This window comes from Podarcis raffonei, chromosome 1 (assembly GCF_027172205.1).
Source record: "Podarcis raffonei isolate rPodRaf1 chromosome 1, rPodRaf1.pri, whole genome shotgun sequence".
NCBI lineage: Eukaryota > Metazoa > Chordata > Lepidosauria > Squamata > Lacertidae > Podarcis > Podarcis raffonei.
The window spans coordinates 50504044-50522747 of record NC_070602.1 but is presented as its reverse complement, the minus strand read 5'-3'; the positions used below and the strand labels follow the sequence as shown (position 1 = coordinate 50522747).

At 41.6% G+C, this 18704-nt stretch overlaps 1 protein-coding gene across 4 annotated transcripts in view; it reads right to left on the bottom strand.

Annotated features, from left to right (window-relative positions):
• AMBRA1 (autophagy and beclin 1 regulator 1) overlaps window positions 1–18704 on the bottom strand; it is a 143860-nt gene that overhangs the window by 37816 nt on the left and 87340 nt on the right. For all 4 annotated transcript variants that reach the window (XM_053386900.1, XM_053386909.1, XM_053386892.1 and 1 more), the window contains 3 exons: window positions 13904–14014; window positions 4146–4334; window positions 2958–3112 (listed from right to left, as the gene is read on the bottom strand). In XM_053386900.1, coding sequence (XP_053242875.1) covers window positions 2958–3112; window positions 4146–4334; window positions 13904–14014 — 455 coding nt within the window. The remainder of the gene's footprint in view (window positions 1–2957; window positions 3113–4145; window positions 4335–13903; window positions 14015–18704) is intronic.

The window sequence follows — 18704 nt, the reverse complement described above, 5'->3', positions numbered from 1 at the left end:
CCACTCAATGGCAACAAGCTGGGCTCACCTTTTAACACTTTTAGGGATAGCTGAATGTGAGTTTTCCCTTCTGTAATTGATGCTGTAGACTTTTAACTTTTCTGTTTTATTCTTTATTTTAAATATAATTATATGTTTATTTTTATTGTACCTTGTCCTTTGTTTTTTTGTGAACAGTGGGTAATAAATATTTATAACAAATGAACAGGATATAGTGAAATCTGGTTATGAAGCACTGTGAAATCATACACATGACTGATCAGGATCAGCCTGGGAAGGCGAAAAGCCAAAGCACTGGCTGATTTTGAGGAAGCAACAACCTGGTCCTCACATAATGCCAGCCCAAGGTATGTCTTAGTGTGAACAAGGAGCATGCTAGTGCCCAGTTAAAAAAATCAGTCACTTCACTTCTCTCCTCCTTCTCCTGCGCTACCCAAACCTAAACCACAGTTTGGCTGAGTGTTATGTCCAAACTCAGGCTTCTCATTTGTCTTAGTCCAAACAAGCCACAAACTTTAACCAAAGTTTGGTTCTTATATCATTTGGTGGGGGCTGGGGGAAAGAGACAAGAAACTTGGGTTCAAACATAACATTAAACTTGGCTTAGCATTATGTGTGAATGAGGCCACTGACAGAGAAAGGACTCTTCCTTTCTCTCTCAAAAAAGGTGAACACTAAGTAACTAAGATGTTTCAGGAACTATTTCAGTCCTTTCCCTACCAGGGTTTTTATTTAATCTAGATGGGTAAATTTCCTTTCCCAGGTTGCAATCTCTTCTCTTCTGTTTTTTCAGGGACTGGTGATGAACACTTGATTTAGGCAAGTCTTTAGTTCGGAATAATGCCACACATCCAAAGCAATATGTAATTGTAATCTGGCTCTCTTTTTTGTTTTCTTTTAACTAGATTGCCTTGTTTTATTGTATCTAAATTCTTGTTCCACTCAACTATAGAAACATTGCCAAATAGTTCCATGAGTTATAGATGGCCAGAATTAACACCAAAGCCACTACCTCTACCACTGACGAAACCTACCTGCAAACAAAAATCTAATAAAAATAAAAGTGTTTATTTTTTCTGTTTTGAGAATACAGTATATGAGAGTGTATGAATGAGAATGTTATGAAGTACTATTAGTTAAAAATACTAAGGGAACTCCACCAGCAGTAGAAAACAAAACTATCTATAGTAAAACATTCTTTTGAAGGTTTCACATATCTCTGGTAGAGAGGCAAGATATAAAGTTGCTGTAACAGATAAGAACTTAGTTGTGCTAACTGTTTTTGTGTGCAGGGGAATTGCTGTGTATATACAAGCATTAACACACAACATTCTTATTCTTTCTCAACTTATTTTTCAGGAGTCACTTGTATATTCCTGGAGACGCTGTTTAATCTCCAGGTCAAAATGATAATGCATGGGCTGATTAACCCATAAATAATATAGGAAACTTTATTCAGAATAGCATTTTTAAAAATTTAGGCAATTCCCAATTTAATCAATTGGTCTGTTCAGGGAAGAGCTCTAGTTAGATTTACACCTTCCTTTATTGAAAGAGCTCAGGGCAAGTAGCAATTATACTGAGATGTGGTTCCCTGACACTGAAGGGCTAACAGTCTAAGTTTACTGGTTCCCAGATGATGAAAGCAACATTGGTTGCAAATAGGAAATCTTAAAGCAGATAATACCCTTCTAATGTATGTTCCGACTAAATAAATATTATTCATTTATAAAGCACATTATAAGTGGTACTTCAGAAGTGGATTTTTTCTATTTTACTGAAGGATAACTAAGACTGAATGATAATGATTTATCAAATGCCATTGAGTAATCCATGGTTAAGATGGATTCCTTGCTCTAGAATTGCCCCCATTCAGACTAGACCATGCAGACCACTAATATAACGAAACACAGAGCATTACCATTAGATAAAACTAATGGCCCTACAATATGGTCTGAAGGCAAATGAGACCACTACCTTGCTGAAGCTAAGCAGGACTTGGTGTGGTCGGTGCCTGGATGGGCTACTACTTTTGAACAACATATGCACACCACCTTGGGTTCCATGATGGAAGCAAGACAAGAAATAAATACTTAACAAACAAACAAACATCATCAAATGCTTAGCTGGTGATCGACTCATTTTCAAGTTATATAGCCTTTTTGCTATTTGGTTTAGAAAACTTTTTTTTCCACAGTGGTAGCTACTATCAGAGGTACACCGTGGGGGGTGCTGTGGGTGCTGTGGCCCCAGGTGCAATTTTGAGAAGGGGAAGAAACAGGCATCCCCACAGCAGGCTCCTTCATCTGAGCTTGGCTCTGTGCCAAAGGAGCTGCGCTTTGGCTGTGGTGCTTGTGCCTGGCGCAGCTCCGCCCCTGAGTCAGGCCTGACGCAGGAGAGGAGAGCAGGCACACCTCATGTCCGGTGACAGCAGCTCTGCCGCTAGGTCACTTCTGGCCCAGCGGCGGAGAACATCCTACCTCGGCCGTGGTGAGGCACGTCCAGCTGCAGCAGCACTGCCTCCCCCTGACCCGGCGGCGGAGAGCAGGGGGAGAGTGGGGGGCAAAGCTGCTGTCTGCTTTCCTTGTCCTGGCTGCAGAAGCTCCACTGCAGGGTCAGGCCTGACCCGGCGGCAGAGTAGGAGGAGAGTGGGCAGCAGCTTCCCTGCCCCTCTCCTAACCCTGACCTGGGGCACGCGGAGGGGACTCTCCATGCCCCACCCCTCTCTGGGCCGTGCCATGCACACTCACTTCAGGCAGCTCCACCGCTGCTTATTATGTGAAACTAAGACACTGGACAGTGAAAACTAAACACATAACTAAGGCTGGAAGCCACTGCCTTACACAACACAGTAGTATTTACTTCCACGTAAACATGCCTAGTTGTAAGACAATGAAACAATAATACAGACATAGAGATAAATAGCTGGAGAAGCAAAGAAATACTATACTACTTACCCTCATTGAGGTCTCCCCTCCATGTGGCTGCTGCAGCCTGAAGACCTGAGCCACCATATGTTCTGTGGAAGGGTGCAAGAGGATACGACGGGATGCCAGTCCTACCATGACATACCTGCCCATTGGGGACAGGCTCACAGAAATAGCATTGGGACCTAGAGATAAACACAAATACATATTTGCTTTCTTCACTTAGGGACCTGCATGATGATTTCTACCTTCCTTCATGCCAATTTCTGCAACTGGGGCTGTAACAAATTCACTCTATGAATCCTTGTAAAAACAACCATACAAGATTACCAGTTAATAATCTGCAAGAAGATTATTTTTTATTGCAGAATCATTAAAGACAAAAGAAATAGAAAACAAAAAGGCAAAAAATACAGGGAGGGGAGGAAAATCCAGCAGCTCACATTAACAAAACATTTAAACATAAATACATCCACCTTAGTTTATACATGAAGATCAATATATGCTGTCCAAATATGTATCCAAGCAAAGTTGGTGTTTATAGAAAGTACACTAAAATGTACCAACAGTATTAAGGTCATCAAAACATTGCATTAGAGGTGGCAGATATTTATCCTTCCAGACTCATAATATAAGTCTCCTAGTGATTATTAGGGCATATAAGATCCATTATTGCCATCCTGTTGTTGATCTCCATACTAGAGGAATATAATTTAGAAGTACATAAACACCTACAAATTTCAAGGATTTTGCCAATACAAAATTGGAGGTGACTACAACTTCAGAACCCGCCACCCTCAATTTCCTCCTACAGGATCACAACATGTGTTTCAGCATTGCATTTCCAGCATCTATCTGAATTAGACAATGCCTTTTTACAGAATCAATCTCAATTTTAAATCTAAAGAAACATTTTATATGGACTCTAAAGCAATTTCCCATTGTTTAGGTAGATCATATTCCAGTTCACAGAAAGCCAGGGCTTGCCGTTTGTTGCTCCAAACTTCAGGAAAGGTCTAGAGAACAGAAGTGATTCAGTAGTGTGTACTTGTGCTCATGCTAGGTCATGGTTTATGGTTTGCTGTGATGTATGAAATCTACTGTTTTATCAGTTTGATCTCTGGAACATGACATTTTCATTTCGAAGTGTATCCAATATTAAAACCCTGATTCCCCACCCCCCGCCCTAAACCACTTGACCCGTCAATGAGCTCTTACCAAATCGCTTTGTGTACAGCATCTCGCCCAAGTTATGTGGTGCTAGGGAATATACTGCCAGTATTCCCTCATCAGGAAAGCCCCGTTGACTACTAGGAATGAAGGCTGCCAGGAGCTGCCCGTCTGCAGAAATATCACAACTGGCATCATTGTATATCTTGCAGTTCTGAACAAGCACATTCACAGAGGCTGAAAAAGAAAAAAGAAGGATCAAGAATTTCAGCTGGAAATAAGGGAGAATAGAAAATACACCCATAAAAAAAACACTGCATTTTATACAAAAGGCTGTGGAACTTGGGCTTTCCCAAAGCTGTTCAGAGGCATTACTTGTCTTGCTGGGTTACAATATCTCTCAAGAAGAAGATGGCAAAGATGAGGATTGGAGATCCATGCACTCTTAGAACCAAGCATGAATGAAGCACTTTGGTCCCTGGGAAATAGCTGTTCACAAAGCTGAAAATTAAAAGCATTAGATCTGACAATAATAAAAAAAGCATTTCTTGCCTTGTTACTCTCCTTATATTATTGCATAATATCAATTGCAGTCGTTGCTATGACAATGCAGTGAAGGGCAGAATGATGACAAATAGGCACATTTAAGAATCATAGAATCATAGAGTTGGAAGAGACCACAAGGGCCATCGAGTCCAACCCCCTGCCAAGCAGGAAACACCATCAGAGCACTCCTGACATATGGTTGTCAAGCCTCTGCTTAAAGACCTCCAAAGAAGGAGACTCCACCACACTCCTTAGCAGCAAATTCCACTGTCGAACAGCTCTTACTGTCAGGAAGTTCTTCCTAATGTTTAGGTGGAATCTTCTTTCTTGTAGTTTGGATCCATTGCTCCGTGTCTGCTTCTCTGGAGCAGCAGAAAACAACCTTTCTCCCTCCTCTATGTGACATCCTTTTATATATTTGAACATGGCTATCATATCACCCCTTAACCTCCTCTTCTCCAGGCTAAACATGCCCAGCTCCCTTAGCCGTTCCTCATAAGGCATCGTTTCCAGGCCCTTGACCATTTTGGTTGCCCTCCTCTGGACACGTTCCAGTTTGTCAGTGTCCTTCTTGAACTGTGGTGCACAGAACTGGAGACAGTACTCCAGGTGAGGTCTGACCAGAGCAGAATACAGAGGCACTATTACTTCCCTTGATCTAGATGCTATGCTCCTATTGATGCAGCCCAGAATTGCATTGGCTTTTTTAGCTGCCGCGTCACACTGTTGGCTCATGTCAAGTTTGTGGTCAACCAAGACTCCTAGATCCTTTTCACATGTACTGCTCTCAAGCCAGGTGTCACCCATCTTGTATTTGTGCCTCTCGGTTTTTTTGCCCAAGTGCAATACTTTACATTTCTCCCTGTTAAAATTCATCTTGTTTGTTTTGGCCCAGTTCTCTAATCTGTCAAGGTCATTTTGAAGTGTGATCCTGTCCTCTGGGGTGTTAGCCACCCCTCCCAGTTTGGTGTCATCTGCAAATTTGATCAGGATGCCCTTGAGGCCATCATCCAAGTCGTTGATAAAGATGTTGAATAAGACCGGGCCCAAGACAGAACCCTGTGGCACCCCACTAGTCACTCTTCTCCAGGATGAAGAGGAACCATTGATGAGCACCCTTTGGGTTCGGTCAGTCAGCCAGTTACAAATCCACTGAGTGGCAGCATAGTCAAGACCGCATTTTACCAGCTTCTTTACAAGAATATCATGGGGCACCTTGTCAAATGCCTTGCTGAAATCAAGGTAGGCTACATCCACTGCATTCCCTTCATCTACCAAGCTTGTAAGTCTGTCAAAAAACGAGATCAGGTTAGTTTGACATGACTTATTTTTCAGAAATCCATGCTGACTACTGGTGATCACAGCATTCCTTTCTAGGTGCTCACAGACTGTTTGCTTAATGATCTGCTCCAGAATCTTCCCTGGTATTGATGTCAGACTGACTGGGCAGTAATTATTTGGGTCCTCTCTTTTCCCCTTTTTGAAAATAGGGACAACATTTGCCCTCCTCCAGTCTGCCGGAACTTCGCCTGTTCTCCAGGAATTCTCAAAGATGACTGCCAGTGGTTCTGAAATCACATCTGCCAGTTCTTTTAATACTCTTGGATGCAGTTCATCTGGCCCTGGAGACTTGAATACATCTAAACTAGCCAAGTATTCTTGTACTATCTCCTTAGTTATTCTGGGCTGTGTTTCCTCTGCTGAATCATTTGCTCCAAATTCTTCAGGTCGGGCATTGTTTTCTTTATCGGAGAAGACTGAGGCAAAGAAGGCATTGAGGAGTTCAGCCCTTTCTGTGTCCCCTGTTTGCATTTCATCAACTTCTCCTCTGAGTGACTCCACTGTTTCTTTGTTCTTCCTTTTGCTACGAACATACCCATAAAAGCCTTTTTTGTTGCTTTTAACCTCTCTAGCAAGCCTGAGTTCATTCTGTGCTTTAGCTTTTCTGACTTTGTGTCTACACGTGCTGGCTATTTGTTTGAATTCCTCTTTGCTGGTTTCCCCCCTTTTCCATTTTTTGTACACATCCTTTTTTAATCTTAACTCGGTTAAAAGTTCTTTAGATAGCCACCCTGGCTTCTTTAGGTACCTTCCATGTTTCCGTCTCATTGGTATTGCCTGAAGTTGTGCTTTTACTATCTCCCTCTTAACAAACTCCCAGCCATCATGAACTCCCTTTCCTTTTAGTACTACTGTCCATGGGATCTCACCCAGCACTTCCCTAAGTTTTATGAAGTCGGCTTTCTTAAAATCAAGAAATTGAGTCCTAGTATGCTTGGCTGCTCCTTTCCGCTGTATAGTAAACTTCAGAAGAGCATGATCACTTGCGCCTAATGATCCTTCCACTTCTACCCCACTAACCAGGTCATCAACATTGGTTAGGACCAGATCTAAAATGGCTGTTCCTCTTGTTGCTTCTCCCACTTTCTGGACAATGAAGTTGTCTGCAAGGCCAGTGAGGAATCTGTTTGACCTTATGCTCTTGGCTGAGTTTGACATCCAACAAATATCCGGGTAATTGAAGTCCCCCATTACTATTAGCTCCCTTCCTTTTGCATGCTTGGCCATCTGTTCCAGGAAGGCATCATCTATGTCCTCCGTTTGGCTTGGGGATCTATAGTAAACTCCCACAATGAGGTCACTGTTATTCTTCTCTCCCTTAATTTTGACCCAAATGCTCTCACTTTGGCTTTGAGGTTCTAAATCTTGGATCTCTTCACAGGTATACACATCCCTGACATATAACGCCACTCCTCCTCCTTTCTTGTCTGGTCTGTTTCTCTGAAATAGATTGTATCCCTCCATTATTACATTCCAATCGTGGGACTTATCCCACCAGGTTTCAGTGATGCCTATTATGTCATATTTAGTTTGCTGTACCAAGAGCTCAAGCTCATCTTGTTTATTTCCCATGCTTTGCGCATTAGTGTACAGACATTGAAGTCCATTAATCATTCCCCCGTGTCTCTTATTTAAGGATTTTTTCCTCCCACCACTAGGTCTGCGTGCTGTTTGCTCCATTTGGTCTATGACATTGGGATGATCATCTTCATCAATTGATAGACTCCTACCTTCAGGAGCACTGTCTCCCTCCCCCACATTAGTCAGTTTAAAGCCCTCCTGATGAGGTTTCTGAGATTTTTGGCAAAAACATTCCTCCCAACTGTTGTGAGGTGCAGCCCATCACTTGCCAGAAGTCCATCTTTAAGAAACTGCAGTCCGTGATCTAAGAATCCAAACCGTTCCTGTTTACACCATTTGCGAAGCCAGTTGTTCACTTCCACTATTTTTCCCTCTCTCCCTGGGCCACGTCGTTCAACTGGGAGGACAGATGAGATGACAATTTGTGCATTTAATTGCTTCAATTTCCTGCCCAGAGCCTCGTAATCTCTTTTGATCTTCTGGAGGCTATTGCTTGCAGTGTCATTGGTTCCCACATGAACCAAGAGGAAGGGGTATTTGTCAGTGGGTTTTATGATTCCTTGCAGTCGTTCAGTTACATCTTGGATCTTAGCCCCGGGGAGACAGCACACTTCCCGAGACATCTTGTCAGGCCCACAGATCACTGCTTCTGTTCCCCTCAGTAGGGAACCCCCTATCACCACTACACGCCTCCTCTTAGGTCTGGTTGGGGTTCTTCCGTGAGCTGTCCGTTCCAAGGTCGCCTGCACATTCCCTGAGGACTGACTTTGCTGCTCGTCTTCATATACCTGATCGACTGTAATGAGGGAGAGATCCTCAAATGGAGTCTGCTCTTCGTCTTCCATGCTAGGGGAGAGGACCTCAAAGCGATTGTGTATTTCTAAACAATCAGAGCGAACCCTGGGCCTCCTACTTCTTTGAGTCACGTTTCTCCATATATCTGGCTCCTGTGTTGGTGTACTAGCCTCCTTCTCAGGGGAGTCCCCTGTCTCCTCCTTGGTGGAGACGGTGTGCTCTGTTGCTTCCAAGAAGAGCTCCAGCTCGCTAATTCTTTGGAGCGTAGCTACACGTTCCTCCAGTTGCTGGACTTTGTCTTTTAAGAGGGCAATCAACATGCAATTGCTGCAGGTAAAGCGGCCTGCAACCTTTGGCAAGATGGCAAACATTGCGCAGGAACCGCAGGCGACTGCAGCTGTTCCCTCACCCTCCATCTTGTGAACGTGTAGTTGGGGGTGACTACAGCGGTCCTCCATCATAAAAAGCGTGAAGACAGGACAAATAACTCCCCCCCAAAAAAAACCTAGGTCTCCCCCAACAAACATTTGAGACTAGCTCCCCTAAATCTAAAAGATGGATAAAACTGCGCGCGCCACTACCTCAACAGAAACCCTGCCCCCTCTGACCTTTGCACAGGGAGAGCAGCTAATCAGCCACAAAGAAACCCACACACAAGAAAACCCTTTTTTGCACCTTCTTCAGCTGCTGCCCTGCAAGCTCTGAAGAATTTGTGGACATCTGCGACCAATGCAGGAGAAGCCAAGAAATTCTTTTGGAAGTATTGAAATTACATACATAGGTAGTAAATGAACATATTAAATATGTTATGGGAGAAAGCCCATTTTGGTGCCAGCACATACAGGTTCGTCATGTCTGTTAAGTTAAACACACTCATTTCTTTCTTCTTCAACATCCAAACTCCAGCCAACTGCTGCCACTTTTACCTAGTGATGTCTGGGAACTTCTCCAAGTTCAGGCTCAGAGAATAACATTATGGATTTGAAAAACCTACCTGAAATGAGTAATACAACCCTCTAAAGTCTTCTGCACCCCATGGCCATCTCCACCAATGCTCACCCTTCAGAAAATCTATTCTCCCCTTCTCTTGCAAGTGATAGGGAAGAGACAAAGTGGTGAACACACAGGGGGATTTCTGCCATTCCCACCACTATCACTCCTCACTGTTACCCTTACGTGCTGATAGAGACATAAAGCCCAGGGGATTGTGGGAGCTATGTTCTGAGGACTGCTACAATTCTACCATTAGAGACTGGGTCCAATCTTATGGCAGGGTAGATACTGCACTGCTTCTTTCCCTCGCATGTAGTTGGGACCTGAAAGGAAGTGGGAATTTCTTCCAAATTTGCCACACACACCCCCCCACACACACCATCAGTCAACCACAGGAGGACTAATCTTGTTATAGGATAGGGCCACAGATAGCAAACAGAAAGCCAAGCTTGTTATCACCATTTACAATGCTTATATTTCATATCCTATAGATTGAACTTGGCTCAGCCTAGGTCTTGCCTTGCCTTCTTTCTTCCAGGGTGGATTTGATCTCACCTCACAACCACTAGGTTGCCACTCCCTCCCTACGCTTTCTAATCCACAAGAGGAAAAAATTGCATACAATTTATTTATTTTTTTGCCAGCTCATCATGTTGCTGAAGCATCAGAAAAGGTTGGAGCTGGAAGAATTTCTCCTTCTATGCATCTTTTAAAAGATACATGCTGCTTCTGCATGACAGACTTGGAAACCATATACAGTGTTACCTCGGGTTAAGTACTTAATTCATTCCAGAGGTCCGTTCTTAACCTGAAAGTGTTCTTCACCTGAAGCACCACTTTAGCTAATGGGGCCTCCTGCTGCTGCCGCACTGCCGGAGCACGATTTCTGTTCTCATCCTGAAGCAAAGTTCTTAACCCAAGGTACTATTTCTGGGTTAGCAGAGTCTGTAACCTAAAGCGTATGTAACCTGAAGCGTGTGTAACCCGAGGTACTACTGTATCCAACTGGGCTATTTGCCCCACAGCCCTCTGTCTTCCAGAGATTTCTTGCACACTCAATTCTTTCCTGCCCTTCTTATTCAACCTTCTTATTCTTATGCAACTGTTGGTCCCCAGTGCAACTTTTTTATTTGGCCTTTTCTTCAGCAACGTGACTCTACTATTCGCTGTTTCCTGCTTTTTCGTCCTGCTGTCTAAATCAGTCTTGCTTTGTTTAATCTACACTGGTTCTCAGTTTCTGCTTTTAGGCCCTATTTTGAGGTTTTTCTCTACCTCCCTATATTTACCCTTCCTCTTATACAGTCCTTGGCTTTGCTACCTTTTTATTTCCTCAACCTCCTCCTACCTCATTCACTCAGCCCACTTTGGTCATCCACCTTTTTTGCCCCATAGTTTCTTCTTCCTTCTAGAACCTCTTGTTACTCAGTCTGCCTACTTTATCCACACAACTTCTCCTATTGTACAATCAACATTAGGCTTTTGAGTCAGCCAAACCAGCTTTGTAATTTCCCTCACACTCCATTTTGCCTAGTTTGTTTTCCTAACATTCAATGCCACTGTTGCTGATGGCCCCACCCTCACATTAAAATATACAGACTAATATGTTTCTAGCAAGATGCTTTCAGAAGTGAAGAATCTGCGCTAATGAAACGTTCGCTAACATGAGCATTTAGAGGAGGAAGAATTGTCTACATCAGAGAAATTGTTGCAACTCGACTGCCTTTCATCTCTGGTTTTCTTTTACATTGTTAATGATGCCAAGATCAAAGATCAATTGGGACACCAAGGAACACTTACGTATAAAACGGAGGGAGATCCAGAACTATCAGCAAGAGACATACTCTGTTTCTTGTGAAAACACAACTATTAGTGGCAACCACAATACTCTGATGATTCTCAACAACTGGCTTTTCTTATGGGCTGTTTATTTTTACACATCTCAATTCCTGTTTAACATTTCATTTCTAATTGGGTTATTTTCAATCTGTTGTGTGGTGAATTAGAAGACACATTTATCAAATAACCACTATTGACTCTCAATTAAACCCTGACTTATGTTAACATGAGAGACAGGATTTCTAGCTACTAGTTGAATGATGGCCTCAAAGTAGCATTAGCTACATGTTCACCACTTAAACTTAATATGGTGCACATGCAACTAATCATGTGTAACACTGACCACCTAATATCTGAGAAGGCATGGAATGTGGTGGAAATCACATCAATGCAGGCAAAGGACTGCACTATGTTTACTGGAATTGGAGTCACAATCCAAATTCTGAAATTGCCAATTCCCCTTCCCCATCCTGAAAGACTTAAGAGAATTTAAAAGGCTTTCATTTAAACTGTTCCATGGAAGACAAGATCACATATTCAACTCCTCTGACTAAGAATCCCATGTTAAAGGGAAAGGACATATACTATTCACTCTAGTATTAGGAAAATAAGCACATGATGGGATGACATTTTATGATATGGCTGCTAAATAGACACTTAAAATTTCTGATTATTTAATTAACCATACAAGTTTCTCTTCTCAAAAGGGGTCTGTTTTATTCATACCAAAATCCATTCTCACTCTGTTCAAGCCTATATCTAGCTTTCTTGAATTCAGAAAGCATGAATCTAGCAGTCATGATTAGCTGTGAGTCACATCAGCTTTTTAAAGTCTACTACTTGAGTCTTCTGACAGCCTATTACAAAGCTGCTGTGACATATGCTAATTTTTTAGCAAGATTACTGCCGCCAAATTGTAAGTGTCCATGAAGGTGAACCTCTGAGCTGCCATTACGTACCTGCTACTTTTATTTTACTTTATCTGTTTCATAAAATCTAAATACCACTTGATTGTAAAACAACAACAACCCTCAATTATGAAATAAAACACATTTTGCATACTTGTTAGAGGCCGCACCTTTTCTGGTTTGTCTCCTGGAAACAACTGTTTTATAATAAGATTTTCTAGAGGTACTGTTGTGAACTGATTTCTGAAGTTCTTGCCTACTGACACATCAAGCAGACACCTCCACTGTACTCTTTTCAAAGCCTGCTAAAAACATTTTTGCTTAGGCAAGCAAATCCAGACATGTAGAATGTTGACATGTGTTTTAATCTGATTTTCAGTATATCACTGGTTTGTAATTATTTTTTTAATGTTTTTAATAGTCATTCTTTTATTGATAATTTTATTGTTTTATTCTTTTTACCAGCAGGGAGCAGGATTTGATCTCCACACACCAACCCAACCGATGAGCAGAAATTAAAGTCCTTCTTCTTTAAATTGGAGGGAGGGAGGGAGGTGGCATTGGAGTTCACACCACTGCTGCCACCTGCTTAAAGGAGCAGCAACATAAAACACCATTTGAAACAGGAATTCCCTTCCTATAAGGCAGAGTGGTGATGGGAGGCTGCTTCAAAGGCTGCTTTATTGTTTTAAAACAATTATCTCACTTCCATTGCAAGCAAGCAGTTAAAACATTCTCCCCTTTAAAGGAGGGGAGAGGATGTTTCAAAAGGTGCTTTGCTAAGCCATGGAGGGAATTTTGACAAGATCAGACCCATGGAGCCAAAAAAGTTCCCCACCTGTCATCTAGTAACCAGATTAGGGTTAAACCTCTACACCCAGCTCAGCACTCCATTGGGGATGCAAATCACCCCATCCTCAGCCATCAAATGGATCATTTCATGAGCAGGGAGGAAGTGATAACCCATCCTCCTCATCTGATCTACATGGATCCGCAGAGGAGTGGGGCTATGTGTCAGTGTGGTAGAGCAGCAGTATGTGGCTCCCAAAGACAGGGAGCAAGCACACTGCCAAGTCTTCAGCTGAGTCAATTTCCTTAAATGACACAAGCTTTTGGCTTTATTTGCCTTCAGCAACACTGCAGTTTAATCAAAGCTGACTGGATAAATTGCATCATGGCATCATGATGTCAGCATTAATCCCTAACTAGCTGTGATTACTGGAGGAGGGGGTGACCCCTTTGCCACCAAATGGCACCAGAGCAGCAGCAGCAGCTCAATGTTACGGCCAATGCATTAAATACAGAATATGCCAGGTTCAAATCCTGGTATTTCCAAAGAGCCAAGAAAAAAATTCCCATCTGAAATGTTGGTCAGCTGCTGCCAGTCAATATACACATCACTAGATAGAATAGTGGTCTGACTTGGTATAAGCACATACACTTTTTAAAAAAAAAACCACAGTCCTCATTGCACCACAGGCACCCAGCTGAAGCCGTGATTGTACCCCGCGAGCATCAAGTGCACTGATCACTGAGGTAAAACAATTAACAAAATGAAGAACTCATAAATATGACTGCACAGAGATCATGAAGAACTACAGCTTGCTGCTAAGTGCTGTGAAAAGGTGAGCTGTGTAAAGCTTGAGTGGTGTTTTACAATGAGCAGAAGCTGCCCTCTCACCTTGACATGTTCAAGAGGAGAATCTGGCAAAATTCTATTCAAAATCCAATTAATAATTGAAATTATAAAGGATTATGTCCTGCTTCACAAGTTGCCTTTGCAATTCGGCTCCCTTTCCAGCTTACCATTGCTTATTTCAGGTAAGTCAAATTTGGTGAAATCCCACCACTGAAGCCGGTAGGTGGTGTTGGCAATATTACTCGCTACAGCAGACTGCCCATCTCCAATCACAGCCCCTAGGGACAAAACGAAAAGAAGATTAGTGAAGTTGAGCGATTGATTTAGTAAACAAAGCAATCAAAACACACCAGCTGGAAGGGAGGAAGTCCAAAGGTTTTTTGACTCCTTAGCACAATCAAAGAGGCAAGTCAGAGGACGCATGAAAGCCAAAGAAATAAGAAAGATGCATCTAAAAATGATAACATCATTGGAAGACTTTAAATGGTAAGCAACAATAAATCATCAAGATTACAGAGTTGTATTCACCCTGGAATTGTGAAAAATACTGAAAAATTGCAAAACCAGTAACTATAATACATAATCCTGCACTAAAATGAAGATAACATGACAGTGAATTTATTTTATTTAAATAATTTATAAAATAAAAATTCTAATACAGCATCAAAACAAAAAGAATACATTAAATCCATCTGTAAAGGCCACAGAAGCAATATCCAAGAATGTTACCCAGAAAAAAACCCAGGCTAAAGAACAAATTATTGGTGTCATCCAAGTTTCCACAGGGCATGTATTCCAAAGTCTTTTATTTTTATTGCTTCATAGAACAATCAATCTGTGCCTGTGCCAATATGCTGCTGTGTTATGATCCAAGCATATATTCACTCTAAAAAGTTCCTCCCTGATGCAGACTGCCGTCTAAGCCAGCCAATACCTCTGCCATCTTGGAACCTTCAAGGTTCCAACAGTGGCATCCCTAGTGCCAAGGAAGCATAACTTTCTAAGTTTTCTGTCCATACAGATACACTACCTAATGCCTTAACATAGAATGGTCAAAACAGGCAAAAATACATGGGCAAAAATAGTCCGGTCTCCGTCTTCAAGGAGTTTACAATCTAAAATAAGACAATGGGGAATGCAAAAGATGTGAGAGTCAAGTGTTGAGAAGAGTATGGGAAAAGACAGTTACATTTATTTTTCAAAGATCAGTTGCAGCTGAAAATAAACATAAATGTGATAAAGCTAAAGGTGATGTGGAAAAGGAGAGTTTTGAGGAGAAGAGGCAGTGTCATGTCTGTCAGACAGAGCAATCCACCCCACCCAAATTTACCATGCAGAATGGTGTTTGGATGAGGGAGAGGTGATCCTCCTAGCCCTGCCCGGTTTCATCACTGAGCAGTGCTCCAAAGCGCTTGCCCAAACATGAGAAGAGCCTTCTGGAGCAGGCATCTTGCTTTCTCAGTGGCCTACCAGATACATATGGGAAGCACACAAGTAGGACTTGAGAGCAACGGTGCAACAACACCCTCCCTTCCCGTGGTTATCAGAACTGGTATTCAGCAGTGTTGGCTGGAAGCCCCCCTAAAAGGGGTGTTTGTGGGGCTCCGCCAGCAGAGGATTTGCTGGATCTTGAGCTGGTCCTGATACCAACATGTGACTGCATCAGCCTGGGAGCTGGAGAAGCAAATATTTTCCCCCTTCCACTCTCCACCACTTTCTGCCCATCTACCCCTCTCCATTCAGCACTGATGATGCCAGCTGGCAGTTTGAATTGCCCCCTTAGATCTTGTGAAGCCTGCAGTTAGCTAAAACATTGTGAACATTATATTCCAATCACTATATTCTTTGAAGGAAGCTACAGGAGAATTTGCAACTCCAATGCTGAACAAAAAAAATCCAGGTAATTCAGACTGTGCTACATGCCAGACAGTCCAATTGTTTTGGCAGATGATTCAAGTTTGCTATGCACTGCTAGGCATGAAAGCATACAAGGTGAACAGGCCTAGTTGTCTATGTTCTTTCCATTCTTCTCTCCTTTTGGCCTCTGCTTATCAAAACCTAGCAAGAAGCAGAGTACTGTGAAAGAAAGGCACAGGGAGGGGAAACTCTAATGTCCTCATATATATATATTTTACACATGAAATAGAAAGCCAAAAGGAAAGAGAGACAATGAATTGAAGAGGGAGATTTTTGAAATGAATCTATCAGCCCTTTTGCATGAACTAGTCAATTTTGGGCAGCCACCTAATTCCACAACAAGTTTAAGGAATACAGTATGTCCTAGCAAAAATAAGGGCTTTCATAATGTGCACTCTGCCACATCAGACCTGTCCTCCACAATACACTGCTTGGTCTATACTGTGATACCTCGGGTTACATACGCTTCAGGTTACATATGCTTCAGGTTACAGACTCCGCTAACCCAGAAATAGTACCTCGGGTTAAGAACTTTGCTTCAGGATGAGAACAGAAATCGTGCTCCGGCGGTGTGGCAGCAGCAGGAGGCCCCATTAGCTAAAATGGTGCTTCAGGTTAAGAACAGTTTCAGGTTAAGAACGGACCTCCAGAATGAATTAAGTACTTAACCCAAGGTACCACTGTATAGTAATTTTAGTTGCATTTGTAGGATATGCAGGTAAAGCAAATGTAAGAACCAAACAGTACGGAGCAAACATAAGAAGATAACATCATTTTACTCAGCCATGTTGCTTCCTGGCCCAGGACCTTAGAGGCTACGTGGACTGTTAGCAGAAATCAGTGGGATAAAATATTAATTGCAACTACATAAAAGTAAGGATAGGAACCTGTGGCCCTTCAGGTGCTTTTGTATTCGAACCCCCATTAGTATGGCCAATAGTCAGAAATGATTAGAGCTGTAATCCAAAAACCTGTAGCATCAACCATTCCTAACTTAAAGTGACCAGTAGAAATATTTTAGCACTGATGAAAGCTCAATGGTCTGCTCCTTGCCACTACTGTGAAAAAAAAAATCACAACCTCTATTCAAAGATTATTTAGATTTCAAAATGCTGAAGTGGAAGCTGAAGGGCAATTGAAATGCAGTAAACGTGGGTTTGATTGGCAACTTTCCTGCGTCTGTCTATCACTGGATAATGAACACTGGGGGATGACAGAAATGAAGATAAATCCTTTCTGCAGTACCCCTCCTTCTCCAACAGCTCTCAGTCAACATATGACAGAAGAGACATGGGAGGAAATCAGCACTTCAACAACAAAATGGGGTTGTGCTCACCCTGTTGCGCAATGCCTTCATGCAACTCATCCATCCATCATTTAGAAGATGTGTGCTTTTGAAGCATATTGTGGAATCGACAATATTTGAGTGATACATCACATGTGCATGTATATAAACTTGGACCAGCCCAGATGGTATGCCTTTGGAACAGCCAAGTGATGGTAAAGAATGGACATTCTGATCCAAAGAGAACATTCCAAGAATACTTTCCTTTTGGTTTAGCAATCTTGGCCTTCATGGTAAAAAAGTCTATGCAATTTTTTCCTCAGCCACAAGTCTAAGGTGAAGAACCATTTTAGAAAGAAAAGTAGGGGCGGGGGCAGCAGAGAAAGGAGTAGTCTCCTTTGACAGCTTGCTTCTATGACAATTTTCTGCGATTTGACTGATTTGACAGTTTTACTATTCCAAAAATTAAACTTCAGGAGTGGAATGGAAAGTCCATTTGTAAAACATAGTACATTAGGATCTGTATAGTACATTAGGATCTGTTATATCCAACCAATATGATGGGGTTGCACTTCCTCTGAAGGAAGGCTCATTTGACAGCAACAGTAAACTGAGCCTTAAAAAAAAATCTTTATTAATAAATATATAAAAATATTGGATTAGGTGCAACTTTTTCAACAAGAGTTAGGATAATCTATGCAAATCAGGGTGCTTTTGTTTCTGTTAATGAGATAAACTCAAATATATTGTATTTAAAAACAGAAACACAACAGGGCTTCTCCCACTCCATTATTGTTTTATTGCATCCTTAGCTGAAGCCACAAAATGTAATAAAACAATTAAGGGGGTTAAAGTAGGATTCGAGGAACGTAAAGCCAACTTATTCACAGACTATGTAGCAGTATTTGTAACTAATAGCGATAATTCACTTTAAAAGTTAATAATTTTGATTAAAGATTTTAGTGAAGTCTCAGTTTATAAAAACAATTTTAGAAACCCAAATGGAAAGCTTTAGCATGGGTAGGCCTGTGAAAGAAAAAATACCCAAATGTACAATCCCATGAAGAGATTTTCCAATTAATTACCTGGGAATATGGTTTATGCAAAATATCAAAGGCTTAATCCAAATATAATAATGTTAAATTATTATAGGAAGTGGAAGGTGATACAAGTCTACCGGGGGGCGGGGGAATCTCCCAGATTGGGGAAAGCACGGCTTTAAAAAATACAGTCTTGCCAAAGACGCACATTTTTAGTTTTAAATATACTGTTATTATTACTGTAGATGTGATATGTCCTATGCTTGTTCATGTACTATAATGCCATGCTTTAGTATTATGTCCATATATAATTTCCCCCCTCACACCATCACACAACTTACAAAGGTAACTAACAATTATTCACAAGTATAGAGAATTTGGGAGACTTTGTTCTCCTAGCAAAAACCTATCAATGTCATTAAAAGAATTACTCAGAAAAACTGCTAGTTTCTCTTACTTTGGAAAAGCTTGATTAAACTTTGTTTAACTGTCACTCAGTTCAAGTTAGGTATTTTAAAATTGGCTTGTGTATTAAATACATCCCCCACAACGGTCTGCTGATGTTTGTTTCCAATTTATTTTTGCTTTTAACTAGTTTTTCACTTTCTATGAATATATATACACACAGTATATATATATATACCCCTGATGTACAGCCACACAGCCATTTCAAAAGGCTGTTGGCCCTTACTGATATGTTGAGAGCAGCCTGATAAAGGATTAGGG